Source organism: Chaetodon trifascialis, chromosome 9, assembly GCF_039877785.1.
Source record: "Chaetodon trifascialis isolate fChaTrf1 chromosome 9, fChaTrf1.hap1, whole genome shotgun sequence".
NCBI lineage: Eukaryota > Metazoa > Chordata > Actinopteri > Chaetodontiformes > Chaetodontidae > Chaetodon > Chaetodon trifascialis.
In genome coordinates this window covers 22,918,178-22,935,706 of record NC_092064.1, presented here as the reverse complement: position 1 = coordinate 22,935,706, position 17,529 = coordinate 22,918,178, and the positions used below count along the sequence as shown (strand labels likewise).

Genomic DNA, 17,529 nt, shown 5'->3' with positions numbered 1-17,529 from the left:
AAAAAGGGGCATAAAAAACTGAATACTGTTTTCAGAGATTGCGTTAAATCAAAAATCCTTGTTGATCATTTGTGTGCGATCGAGGGGAATCCAGTCTCCTCACTTTCAGGTGCAGTGAGTTTCTTTTTTTTTTTTTCCCTCCTCTCTCCCCATTTCTCATCATTCACCGGCTGGCCCGCCCTCGTTACTCCTCTCGTTTGTTGACTGACTCATCATCGGGCTGCGTCGTTGCCGGTTATTAAGAGTTGTCATGGTTACGCCGGTGAGAGGGTGGAAAAATGTGCTCCGGTTGCCGGGCACCGAGCAAGTCAGGTGGACACTCTCACCAAGCTTGAAGAGGACACTGAAAGGAGGAGCAGAGGGAGAGAAATGTCAGACGAAGTAGGTCCATGTTACATAAAACAATAAAAACAGCCTGTCCAGTAACACAGGTATATACAGGATCATGAGCACCATTAAAGAGGCTGAGAAGTAACTAAGTACATTTAGTCAAGTACTGTGCTGAAGTACACTTTTGATGTTCTTATACTTTAGCTGAGTTTGTCTATTTTAACCTACTTTATACTTATTTTATATACAGATAAGAATCGAAAAACGTATCCTATCTTAATCAAACATAATGCATTGTTATAGGTTAAGCTGCACTTCAACCACTTATAACACTAAAGTGCCACTTACATGCTAATAATGCATTAATATTAGCCTAATAAGACCCATTTTTACTTTTAAGTACACTGTGTTGCTAATATTCCTATACTTTAATCATCTAAAATTACAAATGCATGACTTTTACTTGTAATTGAATATCATTATAGTGTTGTATTGCAACTTTTACTTAAGTAAATACTTTCCAATACTGTCAAATACATCACTCCTGCACCTTCGTGTGCCACACCTGACCAAATACATTCCTCATCCCTCTTCCCCTGACTCTGAAAAGCCATGTTTCCATTGAAATTCTCTCTTTTTTGGATTGTTTGTGGAGTTTATTTTCATCCTGCCTCTCCAGGGGTGGAGGCAGGTGACCCTGGTGTGACCCTGCGGCCAGCAAACAGCTTCACCTGATAAAGCTGACCCGCAGCTAAGACTTGAGTCATTAGATGCCAGGCTCTTAGCAGAGGTGAGTTTCAAACAGACTCAGGTATAATGGAGGGTTCACGGTAAACAATGAGCGCTATAAAGCCTGAGCAAGTTGGTCGTGTCACGAGAAGAAGTCTGTCCCGTCCAAATAAAGTCCTGATAAGAAAATACCTGGGAGAGCCTGCTGGCTAATTGCTCTCTAAATAAATGAAATGCCACAGGGTGATGATGCCAGCGGTGGAAAGTAACCACCAGTACATTCACTCGATTTCATGCTACTTTATACATGGTACTTTTTACTCGACTACATGTTGCTGCTTTGCAAAACACAGAAAAACATGAGATATGCTTATAAAATAAACTGCATTAGAGCTGCAACAATTACAAGATTAACTGATTAGTCACTCGACAGAAAATTAGTCAAGAAAAAAAGACAAGAACATCTATTGATATCACTATTTTCCTTATTTTGTGCATAATTGTAAATCAAATCAAACTTGCAAGGAGTTTCACAGACAGAAAATGACAGATATTCTACATGTTTGGTGACCCTTTCAAAGCTGAGTCAAGCTTTTATCACAGCATATACCTTAATTGTTCTGCAAAGTGCATCAATAAACGTGCGTCTGCTTCACAGCCTCATAGTTTTACTAGAAGATGCACCCTGCTCTGAGCTACCGTCCCATCAACCCATCAGTCTGTCAGTAGCAGCGCGGCGCTACGAGTGCTCTGCCTCAGCGTGGGAAATTGAGCGTGTGAAAGCACCGTGGACAACATTTCAGGCTAGAGCGATCACGGAGAGCAGGGAGAAGTCGGAAAGAGGAAGAGGTGTAATTACCCAAAAAAAACTCCACCCCCACCCAGCCCATCTCATCTCCAGCCTCACTGTAGCATGGAGGAAAGGAGCAGGACACGAGGCTCGAGAACTTTGATTAACAGCGGGGTTCATTTCCTGATCGCAGAGGTAGCTCTCACCAGGGAGAGGGAAGTGAAAGGAGGCAGCGATAATCAACAGGCGTTCAGGCTGAGGGAACAGGTGATTGATTGGACGGCTGTTTAAGAGGAAATAGGAATTCTGAGGAGCACGCTGTCCATGTATGTGTCTCAGATATTAGTTTGAACACCGGCATCAGCCCCATACAAAAACTCTGACGAGTAAAAGTGCGATTTTGGTGATTTTACTCATTTCAAGTGCGTGACTGAACTGATAAAATTGTATTTACCCAGGAGAGACCCCCGAGTTGCACCATCTTGTTTACAGGAGCGTCCTAATGTGACAGGAATTAAACAAGTCAACACACAATCACAACACACACACTTGTCCCAGTCATAATCTAGTTCCTGCTGTTAGCGTGTGCTTCGATTGTGCTGTTTCTCTCAATCAGAACAGGGTGAGGGTGATTTTTGTGCATCAGTAGGAAATGAGTGAGCTGATCAGAGTGCTGCAGTACTTTTCAACAGAGAGATCTGATGACAAGATAGTATTATCTGATGCAAACTGTAAGAATTACTGCAATAACGTCCCACTTACTGCTGATTCTCATGCAAATAACCCCATGCTGATCTAAAACGCACAGTGGCAGGCAGGCAGAGGTGAGAGCAAGCATCTAAGTGTGGCCTCTGGGGTGTAATACGATGTGGGCTAAAGACTGACCGTCTTGCTCGAGGACATGGAGCTGAGGGTGCTGATGCTGTTGCCGTCTGTGACCACCATCGCCGAGGGGAAACGTGACGAGTGGGAATATTGCGGGGGCTCTTGCTTGTGAGGGTACACTGCAAAGGAAAGTCAGACAGATGATCAGATTTCCACACTTTTACATTATTTCTTTTTAAAATATTCAATTTCAAGGTTGTATCAGTTTTAAAGCAGCAAATATTCTGCAAAATATCAGAGATGTCGTGTGACACATTAATAAAAAAAAGAAAGGATGTTTATTTAGAATAGTGGACAGTTTTATCCCTTCAGGCCTGAGCTGCTCATGACCTGATAGACAAAGGTTAACAATGTAGCTTTTAAAGCTGATGTAAGTGATTTACAGCATACTGAGTGTTACTGACTGTGCGAGTGTGTGACAGTAGCCATGAAAGGCTGCTGGCTCATGTGGCTCGGGGACTGCTGCATCAGGCTCTGCTGGTGAGGGCTGTGGAGCTGCTGGGAAAACTGCACCGGCTGCAGCGCTGCGAGGCTGCCCGCCACGCTGTTGATCACTGGCACCGTCTGAGACTGCGATGTGTTTAAACCTATGGAGGGACAGCATAACCTCAGTCACACCATGTCGCGATAGAATAAATGATTTTCTGTGTTGGTTGTTCTGCGTGGATGGACGGGAGACTTACTCTGTGCTATGGCCATGACTCCTGATAGAGGCATGATGAGGTTCTGCGTCTGCTGATGGTTGTGATGGGAACTGTGGATATTGGTCAGCGTACTGACGGGAGGAAGTCCTCCGCCTGAACCTGAAATCTGGAAAAAGAAGAAGGAAATAGATCAAATTACAGCCTGTTTTATTGCTGTAATATTTGTTAGAACAGACTACAGCACTCAAAGTTATGAGAGCTTGAGTATCTGCTATGTAAATTCACATAAATGTATTTTCAAAGTGAAACAGATGTTGGCTGCAAAACAAACAACAGACATAAATGTTGACTTAGTTCAGATTCTTTTGTATAACACTACGCTTGTGTAACTCCACTCATACACGGCACACAAGCAAACACTGATAAAGAAGAAAAGCCCGGAGAAAAAAAAAAATGTCAGCATAGAGGACTGCGCATGGGTTTGTGGAGCACATTGCCAGCGTTTGTTACCTGCATGTTGATTTAAAACAACAACCATGTACAGTAATGGCTATCTGGATCTGGATCCACCCACTCAGAGGGGCTGCGTCTATTTGACTACTGCCAGCTGCCCACAGAGGAGAGACCGGCCAGACACACATCAACAGATAAGCTCTGACCTGCTGCACTGCCTGCCCTCGCTGTGGTCACTTCACATTATGCAAAGGGCACAAGTATTTTGATCTGACACGGAAGTTGGTCAGTTTTGAATATTTCAGTTATTTGATTTTATAGTTGAACCTGAACAAGATATGTGGCTTGATTTCGTGCTGTATGGCAATTTTATCTGACAATAATTCACACATCATATATCAAAAGTAGTCCTGCACCGCTACCCAAAAGCTACGGGTCCATGCACAGCTTTCCTTGTCACTGATCAAATATTGGACTAGGGCAGAAGGGAGAAACTCTGAAGTAGACGACAAAAAAAAAAAAAATCATTGGGCATAATCAAATGTTGGCGTCATTTCTCTGGCAGAACAAGCAGCGCTCCACCTGTGGCTCCTCTTTGTGAGGCATTTAATCAATAAGAACAGAATGTTTCTTTGTCAGGTTTATTGGCTGAGCGATGAACATGCCTGGTGCGCTCTGGTGAAGGCTGTGAGCTGGGGCCAGCCATGGCCTGCCACCTCAGCTCCACCTTCCAAACAGAGCAGCACAATGCGATAATTGTTGGCTCTTGCCAGCGGGACCATGGGAGAGGAGGTTCAGGAACCTGCTTTGTACGTTTATGCTAAAGCAGGCCGGGTCTTATCTAATCTGAGGCCATGAGGGCCCAGGTGTGTTCACTCACCATCTTGGCGTCAGGTGACAGCAGACTGTGGCTGTGGTCCAATCCTCCCGGAGACACCTGCTGCAGCACCGACTGGCTGGACGACATCGCGTTGCTGCCGTGGTGACTGATGGTCGTGGAGGAGGTGGGCTCGCCTTGGCTGTAACGCACTGAGACAAAGAGACACAGTTAGTTTCACTCGCTTTGGCTCACATCTGCTGCGTCCTACAACTATAACAGTTATATGGGGCAGAGAGATAGCGGCGTCGCCCTCATTCTGTGCTGAGCGACGCCGCTGTCACTCCAAGCGACCAGGCTCACCTGCTCTTTGACTCAGACAGCAGAGGAAAGAGCGAGCAAACACAGTGACCCGTCCGCTGCTGCTATCTGCGTAGCTCAGCCAAGGCCATGAACTGTTTACACGCACTCACTACAGCAAAATTCCCATCGGACTCTCTGATCAGCACACAAATGCTATTGACGATGTCTGCAATTACGTCAGCGGTGGAAGAAGCACTCACCCTTCTGTTTAAATAAAAGTACCGGTATGACAATGCAAGTCCTGCACTCAAAGTCTAAGGTAAAAGTACAGGAGTATTATTAACAAAATGAGCTGAAAGTAGAAGTAAAAGTAGTCATTCGACAGAAAAATGGCCCTAGTGACTATTATATTACATTGTCAGATTGGAAACTGATGCATTAATGTGCAAGCAGGAGCAAGTTTTAACTATTTTATATGCACACATATATACTCTTCTGCCATATTAATATACATTTGTATTACATTTTGAATTTTTTATAATCTTTTATGTATCTATTTATTTATATTGGATAATTGTACCTCTTTCAGCCTAAATAAAACCATCAGAGAAGAGTATTTTGTAAGCTTATCATACTTTTTGTTTCATGTAAAATCTTTTAAAATAGATACTACTAAGTACCAGAGCTGTAGTGTGAATGTAGTGGAGTAAAAAGCAGGCAAAATCTCCCTCTGACATGGAGTGGAGAGTGCCAGAAAACAATAATAAGTACCTAAAAATTCAGTGCAGTCACTTTTCTTTTTACCATATTTTCACTTTGAAGCTGAAATGAAAATGAAATTTGTCGTTTTGTGCCATCTCTTAATCCCGTGTCTAGACTTGTCTCTCATTGGAGGCCCACAGGAATTCTTCACCCCGCCACAACCAACAATCAAATGCTTGTTTGCCGATGCAGACCCCCTCTGATACCAACAGAGTAAACATTACACAATTACAAACAATGTCAAACACATTCTTATCCTGTGGTCTCAGCCCCACACAGGCACAGAGAGCGTCCCTCCCTCGGTGACAGTGTAGAGACAGACTCTGTTTGCACTCAGATCTCCACATCTTCCCCGAGCCCTCCGTCCCTGACCCAGGTGTGTCAGCCTGAGCGCCTCCCCGAAGTCGGTCAGACACGACGGGAAGCATTGATATACAGCCATTTTGAGATAAAACAGGGAGAGGCACTGACACTAAATGTGACCAATGAGGGGTGCATTGATTTCCTGTCACTGCTGGAAACTGGACCAGGATGTGTTTGAAAATCTGAAAGTTTGCTTCAGGTGCGAGGGAAAACAAATATTTTTTATTAGAGAATATCCTGCGTAATCATCTTTCTTTGAGTTGTAGAATCTACAACTTACCACAGCATTATTTTTGGGAAATGTGTTTATTTACTTTAACATGATCATGTCTGTGCACATGAAGCTACTGCCAGGCGACAGCTAGCTTAGCCTACAATAAAGACTGGAAACAGGGGAAAAAGCTTGTCCCCTGTCTGTAGCTTCATATTTAGCACAATCACGTGAGATTGATATGAATCTTCTCAAGAAAGCAAACAAGTGTATTTCACCTAATGCTGAACTATTACCACAGATACTTAAGATACAGATGCCACACTGTCTGAGGCAAAGCCACAAAGCCATATTTCATCCTCTAAAGTACCTGTCCTCCATTTTGTTCACTTCACAGACTTCATATTGTCTTCTGCAACATAGTAGCAACCCCACAACACTCCACCATGCCTTGTAAACACTGCCACAGAACAATAAAGCACTCCATTGGACTCATGACCCCCATTGCCACACAATAGAGGAGGACTCATAAAAAGGCAGTTATCTCGGTGCTGGGCGACCTCTTAAAGTGTCAGAGGGAGAAAAGGATGCTATTCAGGCCAGTTTCGTTTCTTTGGCTTCGGCAGTAATTCTAACTGCAGGGAGCTTTGGGGACTTCTACGATCTAAACTATGAGTCTGTGGGTTTCTGGAAAGCTGAAGTGGGAAGAGCAGGTTTTCTAGTGACCTGCTCAAAGTCTAGAGGTGGCTTCTACCATTTCTGATGCACTACGATTATTTTAAAACTGTAAAGCTGAACATTTGCTCTGGCACGATGGGAAAATCCAAGAAAAGGTCTTTTCAAGAGCTGGGGGAGGGCGAGAACTTCAGAAGGGGAGTGGTAGCAAGGATCTTCAGCAGGTTTTAAAGGCTCTAGCTCCCTGTGTGACCCATGTAATATCAAAGCCTGCCTCCCCAACCCCAGGCAGTGCTCATTGTAGTGCCGCTGCATATGACAGACCACCTGGGTCTCTGCAGGACGTATCCAGTCTCTTCTTTGTGGCTCTCTGGGAGACACAGAGCAGTGGAAAGTGCAGAGCTCGGCCATCCTTTCTGTGTGTGTGTCCCGTTTGAAGCTAGCCCGAGGTGGCGGAGAGCAATGCAGTGCACAGATAATCCCCCCTACCGCTGTATCTGATCTGGAACTTCTGAGTCTGCTGGTTTTTAACGTGCAGAACGACGAGCCTCAGCTTACACAGCAGCAATTCAATTTTATGGTGACTTCAGCTGCCAAATTACCAGTGGAGGAAGATGTATGTTTACTTTAGTAAAGGCACCAATAAGCTAAAAATACTCTCTTTCAAGAAGAAGACATGCATACAAAATCCTACATGAGTAAGAATTAGCACAACGTATGCATAAAAATGAAAGCTGTGACTGAAATATTGTTATATTTTATATTGTTTTCTATTGTTATGGACATATCAAAGTGTCTGCTGCATGTCACTGTTGTAGCCGGTTGGGTTGGAGCTAGTTTTAAATTCTGTAAATACAATGAGGTAGCTTAGTGCAGTGGTTCCCAACCTAAAGGTCGGCCCCCTTCAAAGGGTCAGAAGCGACATCTAGGGGGTCGTGAAATGATTAATGGTAGAAGAAAGAAGTAAAAATAAAGTTCTGCCAGACAAGTTTGTATTTATCTATTTGGACTTTTTAAAATCTCCCCTGAGTTTTATCTTTTTTGGGTCTCAAACATTTTTTTTTGTTTGTTTTAAATAAAATCACCTGACACAAGTTAAAAGGGGAAATGTCTCTTTGGTGAAATAACTCATAGATGTCTGAAAATTGGCAAGGGGCCCCAACCAGACTCCCAGTCTTAATCTCAACAGGTCTCACTTGTCAAATAAATATAGTAAAAAATAGATTAAAAAGTAGGCCTATAAATCAATACAGAATGGAAACACTCAGGTAAAGTACAAGTGCCTCAGTATTGAATTAAGTGTAGTACATGGGTAAATGTAATTTTCCACCTCTGCAAACGACCCTTTCTTTAGATTCCTGTCTGCCCAAAAATATTTGCCAATTTCAACATTTGTCAAAATACAGTTTTAAGTTATGATTCAGTCAAAATGTTTATGAGATTAACGTGTTGGTGGAGATCAATGCTTCAAAGCAAAAAGCCATAAATAAGACGGATCACTTGAGCTCAGTAAACATTATTAGCGGATGAACAGTAGGTAAACATTGCATCAGAAATCACAGGTGTGGCCTCACATACGCCTGCTGACAAACTTTGTAATCTGCCCATAATCAGTTTCATTTCTGAAAGTAAAAAAGGTCACCACCAAAACCGCACGTCACACTGCTCGACTGTCTATCCAGTTGTGACCAAATGGCCAATGAACTGCAACAAAATCAATAAAAACTCCCAAAGTAAGAGGAGTTCCTTTGATCTGACCCAGCAGTGACCTCTCTCGTATGACTGAAGGTGTGGCGATGCTTTAAGGAGGGGGTGACTAGCTTTCTCTATAGGCGAAGAAGGGGTCATCAGTCCTGTCTGGCCAGAAAAGAGCCAGTACCCAAGTGGACAGCTCCTGCTGATCCAAGTCTGCACCCAGCCTCTGCGAACATACCAATGCCCATAAAGGTGCTGGGGGAGGCTTTAAAATCAGTCCTCCTCAAGGCCCAGCAGAGATAAATGAACCTAGGTTACAGTCACTGCAGTCTTCTAATACACCACAGACAATGGGACCCCCCGCTGTGGTAGAGTATAGAGAGTAGAAGTCAGAGGAGCCCCTTATCAAAGGCCTGGGAGATGTAGTACCAAAGGATTTTAATTGTCCATTAAGCATGCATAATACAGGCCGTGCCCTAGCAACGCAATGAGACGCCCCGCTGGGATATTATTGTCAGACCAGGGGCTGACATTGAAAAACAGCTGATGCTGTCGGCAGGATGCCAGCAGGACACCTTGTAAGCAGCCAGCTGAGGGTTTTTTAGGGGGAACAAAGTGCTTTCTGCCATGCACCGACCCTTCCCTTCTGCAACCTTATCGCTGACCCCTCCGGCTCTGCAACCTGAGGTCAATGCCTGGTCAGGTGTTCTGAGCAACAACAACAACAACAAAACTCAAGCAAACAGACAATCCAAAATGAGGGACCAGTTTATCCAAAGGTAAAAGAGCAAGCCAAGGCAAACAGTTTGTTTTCCCTTCAGAGCTCGCCTCGTGTTCGAACACGAGAGGACAACAATAGACTCTGAGCGAGTCTCTCAAATCACAGGTTTATGGGGGGTGAGTGATGGCACGGAGGATAATGCTCTGTGAGGCCTATCAGCTTTGTTTTTACGTCGTATACACCAGGTAGACTCAGTCAATACTAATTACTCCAAATGCAAACATCAGGTCAGGGTGAACTGGTCAGAGCAATAACACACAACATCTCCTTGTTTTGGCAACTCTCTGAGCTCGGTCATTAGCAACCCGCATGGGAGGAGGAAATGTGGAAATGACAGCGTTATGTGGAGGTAATCTGTATGTGTCTGTCCCCCCTCCCTGACCCTGGCCTGACCCTGGCCTGTCACAGGATTGCTGCCCTTTGTGTCATGCTTCTCCATGCTGACTTTGGAGTGGAGATTGCAGGTACAATGTGGATTGTTCTCAGTGTGTTTTCAAAGATCAGAATAACAATGGCATTTGCTCAGCTCACTCACTCACGCTCATTGATCACTTGCCCCCTCTCTCTGCCCCTCTGATCACATCAGCGATGCTTCTCACAGTTTCTGACAGGATTTTCACACCAATGAAAACTAAATCGTAGACTTTTGTGCACTATTATCCAAATTTTAGGAGGAAACACCTTAAATTCTAACTGATGTTAGCCGATGTTTTCATGGGTCACCAGTTATGTGGATTTTTTGGAAACTGATGATGAATCTGCACATATAACATTTAAAGGGGAACTAGTTCTCAGAGTTATATAAAGCTAATTGGTAGTCTTTTAAGCAAAGAAAAATCTGCTATCGTGACACATCCCGTCTGCATCTTACTGGGAGGTGAAGCGCTGGTCTGGGGATGATGTGGCGAGCTGTGTGACAGCAGAGGGTTGATGTTATGGGGCTGCGCAGTGATGGCGTCCATGGCCAGCTTCTGCCTGAAGGCTTCTTCTTTACGCCGGTTGGCAAACCAGTTATAGACTCGCACTTCTGTGACCAGATTAGAGCCGAGGCCCTGAGCTTTGGAGGGGGAGACGCCTCTCTGAATACACTCGGCTCTGCGGGAAACAGATGCACACGGTGAAGAAATTGCCATTGACATTGTTTGGGGAACATTTTTCCAGGAAGGTGCAGGAATGCCTTTCTACCTGTTGCACTCTTCTACCAAAGCTTCCCGCTCCTCCTTGCTGGGGTTCTTCTGCCGTTCATAGGCCTGGTACAGGATCTGCTGCGACGCAGGCCCCCATTTGAAACGGTTACGTCTAATTTTCTTGCTGGAGGGTTCGCTGCCAACCTCGTCACCAGGCTGACCGATGCCCTGGCCAGACGGGTTGTACTCTGGGAAAAAAAACACCGGATCCTGATTGCCTTTGTCTGTCATATTGCCGCCAGAACCGTGCGCTGCCTGGTTGAACTCTGAAAAATAAGAAGTGGTGCACTCAATAAACCTTTTACTGTAAAAACACAAAAGGAAACATTTGATAGTGAAGTTTTCCTTTGATGATGTGGTGGAGAGCGCTGTGTAACACATTAGTCTAAAATCTCCCACAGATGTTCAATTGGGTTAAGATGAGGTGACTGGTCACATCATTTTCATACTCAGTGAGCCCTCGTGCCCTGTGGACGGGGGCCTTATCCCATCAGGATAGAAATGTTTCATCATAGGATAAAGGTGATCACTAACAGCCACTTGGCTGGTTTGCAGTGACCTTTCCCTCTAACAGGACAAGTGGATCCAAAGCATGCCAGCAAAATGCATCGCACATTATAACAGAGCCATCGGATCCCCTCACTGCAGCATTCGGGCCTGTGGAGATTATGGTGAGGATGACTCATGTGAGCGTCTCACTTTTTTCGACGTCTCTGCCACGTCTCTGTGGTTTCTGCACAACTGAACTGTGCATTCGTCTTTGTAATGAGGGATTGATGCTCTGCAACTCCTCTGTAACATCCCTCCCTATGTCACTCTCATCAGACTGTTCTCGCTGACAGTCTGATCATCTGCATCGACATTCTCAGTCACCCGAGGAGGAGCTGCTCCTCTGTTTTTCCTTACATATCGCGCTAATGCACAATGTCATCAAACACTATTTACTGCTGTTTTAGTCAGAGATGTAAACGCAGACGTCATTTTAGTCATTGTTCCTTTTGAAACATGACGTCATATCATTACACACAACAGCATGGCATGGCTGAAAGCGAAAATAACACCGCTACCGGCTCTGTGGTGGAGTTTGATTCCATAAATGGGAGCATTTACAGTAGTGTGGAAGTGGTTTGGTGACAAAGGATCAGATGCACAACAAACCAGGGTTAAAGTGCAGTTGAAAGAAGTGCAAGAGGACTGTAACAACAAAGCACAACAAACTTATTCCACCACGTCAAGCAGAAGCACCTGGTTGAGCACGAGGAGAGCCATCACAGGAGGAGAGATCTACCGAGCTCTAAACCAAGCAGACAAACTACACTGGCCACAATGCCTCCACCACAGAGTGTGACTGGATGTTAGCTGCTTAACTGTATATGCAGTGCACCTGTGTGGAAGCATCTGCACTCATTATGTTTCACTCATTTATTCAGGTTTTTGCTTTAATTTGTCACCTGTCTGTATATGATCCAGTGTGATGAGGCAATGTTCAATTTTACTCCCCTACAGGTCTGAAACCCAAATAAAGCGCCGTGCTGCTGCCAACTACACATTACCGGCCGGGGCCAAGCTGTGAGAAACTCAAATATTAACTTACGTCGGAGAATTTCCCGCTGTTTCCTGACATACCAGGTGTAGAGGGCCGCTCGCTTCTGTGTTTTCATGGGCGTGCCTTTGTTGAGGTGCTGGGAGAGGTGAGACTGGTTCAGCCCTGTGATGTCCACCACCTCCCGTTGGGGGATGTTGTGCTGCTGCATGTAACCTTTGATCATGCGGGCAGCACGCCATGGATCCTCTCTGGGTTCAGATAAAACACAGGAGCAGAAAACAGCCCTCATTTCACCACTGAACTACTTGCAGCTCTCCGAGGGAAGCAGCAAAACAGCCTTTACACAGATTTTATAGCTGAAATAAAGCCTCTGGTCTATGTCATGCTGTTGATTTAATGTGGATACATGAAGATTTTCAGAGGATATTAGTTTTGTTGATAAGAAAAGTTGTTTATTTCTACCTATATATATATAAACCTATTTATAGAAGTGACCTGAAAATCTACAAATATAAAAGCATTCTGACCAAACACACATGAACTTGTTCATTTAGCTTCAGTGTTTCAAGGCCTCAGGTTTAAAGGGGCTGTACCGATAATAAGTCCCCTCACAGACGGCCGTTTATCATTGTCGCCCGCTCAATAGGCTGTAAATATTTTCAAAGGTTAGTTCAAGTGGATCCAGGCAGGTTGAGAAACTTGGACTTAGTATTTGTCGCCTTTACGCACGATTCCAGGCTGGAAACAGGTTTGTGTGAATTTAAAGCAAAAATGTGCAAGGAAAATTAAAAAGACCTGAAAAACACGCTTCAGGTAAAGGCTGACAAAACGTCTGATGCTCAAGTAAGATATTTGTCAGATTTTCAGTATTTGGAAAAACTGTAAGCCTTGTCATCAGTCTACATGAGATAAAATATATCTACCATAAAACAGAAGTCAGTAAGAAAATAACATTTTATTTGAATTACATATAAATTATATTAATATATTCAAGGTTTGACTTGATTAAAATAGACTAAAAAAGCATTTTCTTTAAAATATAATCAAAGAATAAGTCGAGGTCAGGATTAAGTGACGATGTGGTCACATACTGACAATTAAAGACATCATTCTCAAAGAAAGGCGAAGTTCAGTGAAAATAATTTAAGTTCGTTTACATTTACTCTTATCCATATAGACTTTTTCCCATTAAACACAAGCGTGGTCTTACCTGCAGAATTAGCCCTTCACATTATTCATTATGCGTTCATTTTTCTTTTTCCGGCACGAAAATGTCAGACAACATAATCGGATGTAAAATGGAGCCATACTGTACAATCAGAGATTAGCAGGCCCAGACACACTGACATCGGTAATTATGGCAAATCTACACACGTCTGTTTGTTTTGGAGAATGTGGAGGCCTGCATCTAAGTCTGCGGGTTAAGTGGGAGATGTTAGTTTATAACTTTTGACAATGAATAACCAGATCTCCATTCACTCTAATCACACGCCACTGTGTATCTTTCAGTTGATGATTTATAGAATAAAATTAATAATAACTTAACTACACGTGGGTAAGTTTTGATATTCTCCCGGTCCTGTTAGAGCCTCAAATATTAGTTTTACAGTGAATCAAGTGGTTTGAGTGGAGATGATTAGAAATAAATGGATTAGAGGTATGGTGTCAAATTAGTGCACGGCTACGTCACGACGGGTTCACTGACACATGAATAAATGGAAAAAATAAAACTTTAAAAAAGTTTTTGTTAATAGCCCAATTCGAATTAAAAATAGCCTTTGTAAATAGCCTAATTAAATGAAACATTATTATTTTACATTATTGTTGTTATTGTTATTATTATTATCAAGGTTTTATCATTTATTTCAATTGCTTCATTAATCCTAAATTCCGAGCCAGAATTTGTGGGGTTTTTGTTTTTGCTTTTTTATCGTTGAGAGTTAATAAGATCTCAGTTCAGCTGATATTTCGCAAAGGTAAAGAAATAATAATCCCTGTGGATAATTAGTAACCAGAATGTGAAAAGCGAGCCGTGGCGGGTTATTTTAAAATTGTAAACAAAGAAGCCAAAGTTTATAAGGGTCTATTTTTTGTTTTTGTTTTTTATTTATGATTGATTGCGTTTTAAAATGTCAAAAATTAAGAGCATATGCAGTGCGCTAATGACACTGCATGAGCGCTTTTTCACGAGACTGCGCTTTAATTAAGTTTTAACCTGTTTGAACATTTAAAAAAAAAAATCCGATTGAGTAGAAAAACTTACGCCAACATGCGCTCCACCTCCGCCCTTTGCTCCGCGGCCTCCTCCGTGTTCAGCGACTGGAGCTCCTTCAGGATCGGCGGCGTGTCGTAGTCGTCCCCGTCCTCGGAGCCCTCGTCCCCGGACAGTTTGCCCTTGCTGTGGCCGTTGGTGAGCGTGTGGAAGACGGGCTTTGAGTCGGCGTCCGCCCCGTTCATCTTGCCGCTCTGAGGGTGAGCGGGCGACATGGGCAGGCTCTCCAGTTTTACTCCAAAGCCCGGCGGGCTGGGATCCATATCATCCAGGGCCTGGATCAGAACATCTTTGGTAACTCCTGAGTCCAGCAGGGCGCTGAGGAGCTCCTGCTGCAGGGATGTCAGCTTGGATACCATTTTAGAGAACATTAAAAGCACAACATAGGCCTGCTGGGTGCGCGCTGCGGCAAAGGGGAAAGGGAGGATAGAGGGGAAATAATAAAGAAAAAGTCAAAATGAAGTTCCTCTCTTCCTCTCTAGTCCAGTGTTGTGGGGAGTTTACGACTGCTGACACCTGCTCGGAGAAGCTGCTTCACTTCCCTGTTGAGGGGGAGGATGGAGCTACTTTGCCATGATGCTTTCTGAGCGCAGGGGGATATAAAACATGATAATGAGTGGGCCGGCTGATGGGAGCCTATGTAAATCCAGAGAATAAGGCCCGCTCTGGGCCGAGGTAGACATGTGTTTACACTGCTGCACTGCTGCTTTTATTGGCTCCCCTTATCTGCAAAACTTTCATGGACTTTGGACCCTGTTGCATATGCCATAAAGACTTTCAAGAAAGGCGAGCTGCGCATATTCACATCGCTGGATCTGATCCTGTCAGCGCTGCTTTTATTATACTTTTATTATAAGGCGTTTTAGAAGAAGCTCTGCGAGTAGAAGTAACGCTGTTTTCTATTTATCTACTTTTATTCCACTCTTGTTATTATAATTAAGTTTATTATTCATAGGTAGTTAAGCGTTCTCTTTAGCCAAAGGGATAATCGTCGGTGTTAATGGGGCGTTGTTGCTGTTTGTTTGCTTTAATGAAGCCAAATAATCTCATTGGTTTTAGGCAAATAGTCTCACATTAACGCAGAGACAATGTTTATGTATTTACATTTTAGGCAAATACAGCTAGAGGAAATAGTTAAATAAATTTAATTTTCTCCGAAAAAGCAGCCAATAATAAGTAACAATAACCTCCAGCAGTCTACAAAAACCACTCCATCCACAGAATTACAGTAATATAAAATGTTCATTTTCAATGTAAAATATAAGGCGTGTTGTAACTACAGTGTGTTATAACAGTACTTATGTGGGCCCCCCCCAAAAAAATCCCTTTAAAATCTAAATTGCCCCATTGGTTATCTGCGCTCAGTGACAGGAGACAGTATAAACTATTGGGGTCCCTTAAATTACAAAATGCCTCTGTTTTATCTGACTCTGCAAATTTAGAAGAATAAAAGCCTCACAAAGCTTCAGTTCACTCAGGAGTCAAACAAACCCTGAATCACTGATGTGAGTGCAGAATGAGGTCATGTCAGGGATCTCATTCTGTGCTCGGTTTCCCCTTTTCGTGCCCTGTTTGTTTCCCTGCAGAACCACACTGTAAATAAAAGCATAATAAAGTTGAGTTGAGCTGTTTATCCTCCTGTAAGCGCAGGAGCGATGAACCCACGGAAGCAGCGCGACTTTAAACTCCAAACGAATCCATTTAGATTTTATTCTGTAAACTTCATTACGCACAGTTTAGTTGCAAACATTAAATCGCATGTTATCTCTGCTATATGTAGTTTGAATTTGAAGGGGAAATAAAGGAAATGCATCCTGGAAAGTGGGATACAATACGTGGATTTGCCTCATTTCACTGCTGATGCTTTATTTGACGCTGGATTCCTCGAAGGTATTAAATTATGTCTGAAGCTGCTGAGGATCCTTAAATCTGCAAAGCTGCTGGATTTTTTTACGGTGAGCTGCACTTTTCCACAGCAATTATTATTATTATATTCGTTTTCAGACAGGAAGGGCTGTTGATTAGTTCGTTTTAGATAAAACATGTAGGTTAGTGGAAAATATCAAAATGAAAACGTTCCTTAAAAAAGAATAACTCACGTTAGGCCCGCGTGAAACCGGGTGTGGAGCATTAAACAGGCAGCTGCGATGTTCAGGGCCACACGGACAGACAAATACTGTATGAAGACACAGAGACAGCCTAAAATAAAACAAAAAAAAAATGTAAGTAAAAAAAAGCTAAAAGAGCTGCATGTTGTTCATAATCACTGTGGACTTATGTGTTAAATGGCATTAAACAACCGTGCTCTATATTAAGTCCAAACTCTATAAACTCTGTGAATATACAGTGTGACAAATTTATAGGCCTCTGATGTAAATACTGTTTAAACCCTTTAACCTTTACTCTCAGTTAAATGTCTGCATGACATTTGAAATGAGACAGATGAAAATGCTGCTGTCATACTGACTTTTAATACATCCAGTAGACCTATTTTAATGTTAATTGCTACTATTAACTACTGAAATACATAAATAGGGCAACAACATTATTTCTAATCTATTTAACCTTAGGTGACTAATGTGCTTTCTGGGGGCTTTAGATTAAAATATGACTCAATATTACATTACATCTGTAACATTTCTGTGTTCTCAAATTGTTTTAAGATCATAGAAAAATGTTCATATACTCTGATTTACAGTATAAAATGTCACATTTCGGTCATGTTAAAAGATGGTAACACCTGTTGAGCCCCATGGCTGAGAGCCGGAGGCTGAAAACTGACCTGGGACCAGGAGTTAAGACTAGTTTGACCTCCTGGACAGAAGGTTAGTTTTTGCCATGGAGGAATGTGAATGAGTACTTTCACTTAAGTACTTTCTATTTTAATTGAGTATTTCCACTTTATGCAGCAGAGGCAGATTCATACAATCAGGAAATGAGCTGTTTTTGGAACAGAAAATCCAGTATTTTTCTCAATTATGATGATAATTTGGATTATTCTACAAATTGTCCAGTTTTCCACTTTGCCTCTAATGAAGCTGAGAGACACACACACAATTTGCTTATTAAATCCTCTTATTTCAGTG

At 42.8% G+C, this 17,529-nt stretch overlaps 1 protein-coding gene across 3 annotated transcripts; it reads right to left on the bottom strand.

Moving 5' to 3' along the window:
* Positions 1-322: 322 nt before the first annotated feature.
* hnf1ba (HNF1 homeobox Ba) lies at positions 323-14,814 on the bottom strand. Of its 3 annotated transcripts, XM_070970871.1 has the most exons (10): positions 14,435-14,814; positions 12,220-12,419; positions 10,624-10,891; positions 10,310-10,533; positions 4,712-4,860; positions 3,418-3,544; positions 3,139-3,321; positions 2,735-2,853; positions 2,304-2,348; positions 323-343 (listed from the first exon to the last, which is right to left on the bottom strand). In XM_070970871.1, exons 1-10 carry the CDS (start codon positions 14,812-14,814, stop codon positions 323-325), a joined length of 1,716 nt encoding a protein of 571 aa, XP_070826972.1. The 3 variants fall into 3 exon arrangements, with proteins under 3 accessions (XP_070826972.1, XP_070826973.1, XP_070826974.1); XM_070970872.1 differs by lacking the exons at positions 323-343; positions 2,304-2,348 and having other exon boundaries at positions 2,723-2,853; positions 10,292-10,533; XM_070970873.1 differs by lacking the exons at positions 323-343; positions 2,304-2,348 and having other exon boundaries at positions 2,723-2,853; positions 10,292-10,533; positions 10,624-10,813; positions 14,435-14,802.
* Between the last annotated feature and the right edge of the window lie 2,715 nt (positions 14,815-17,529).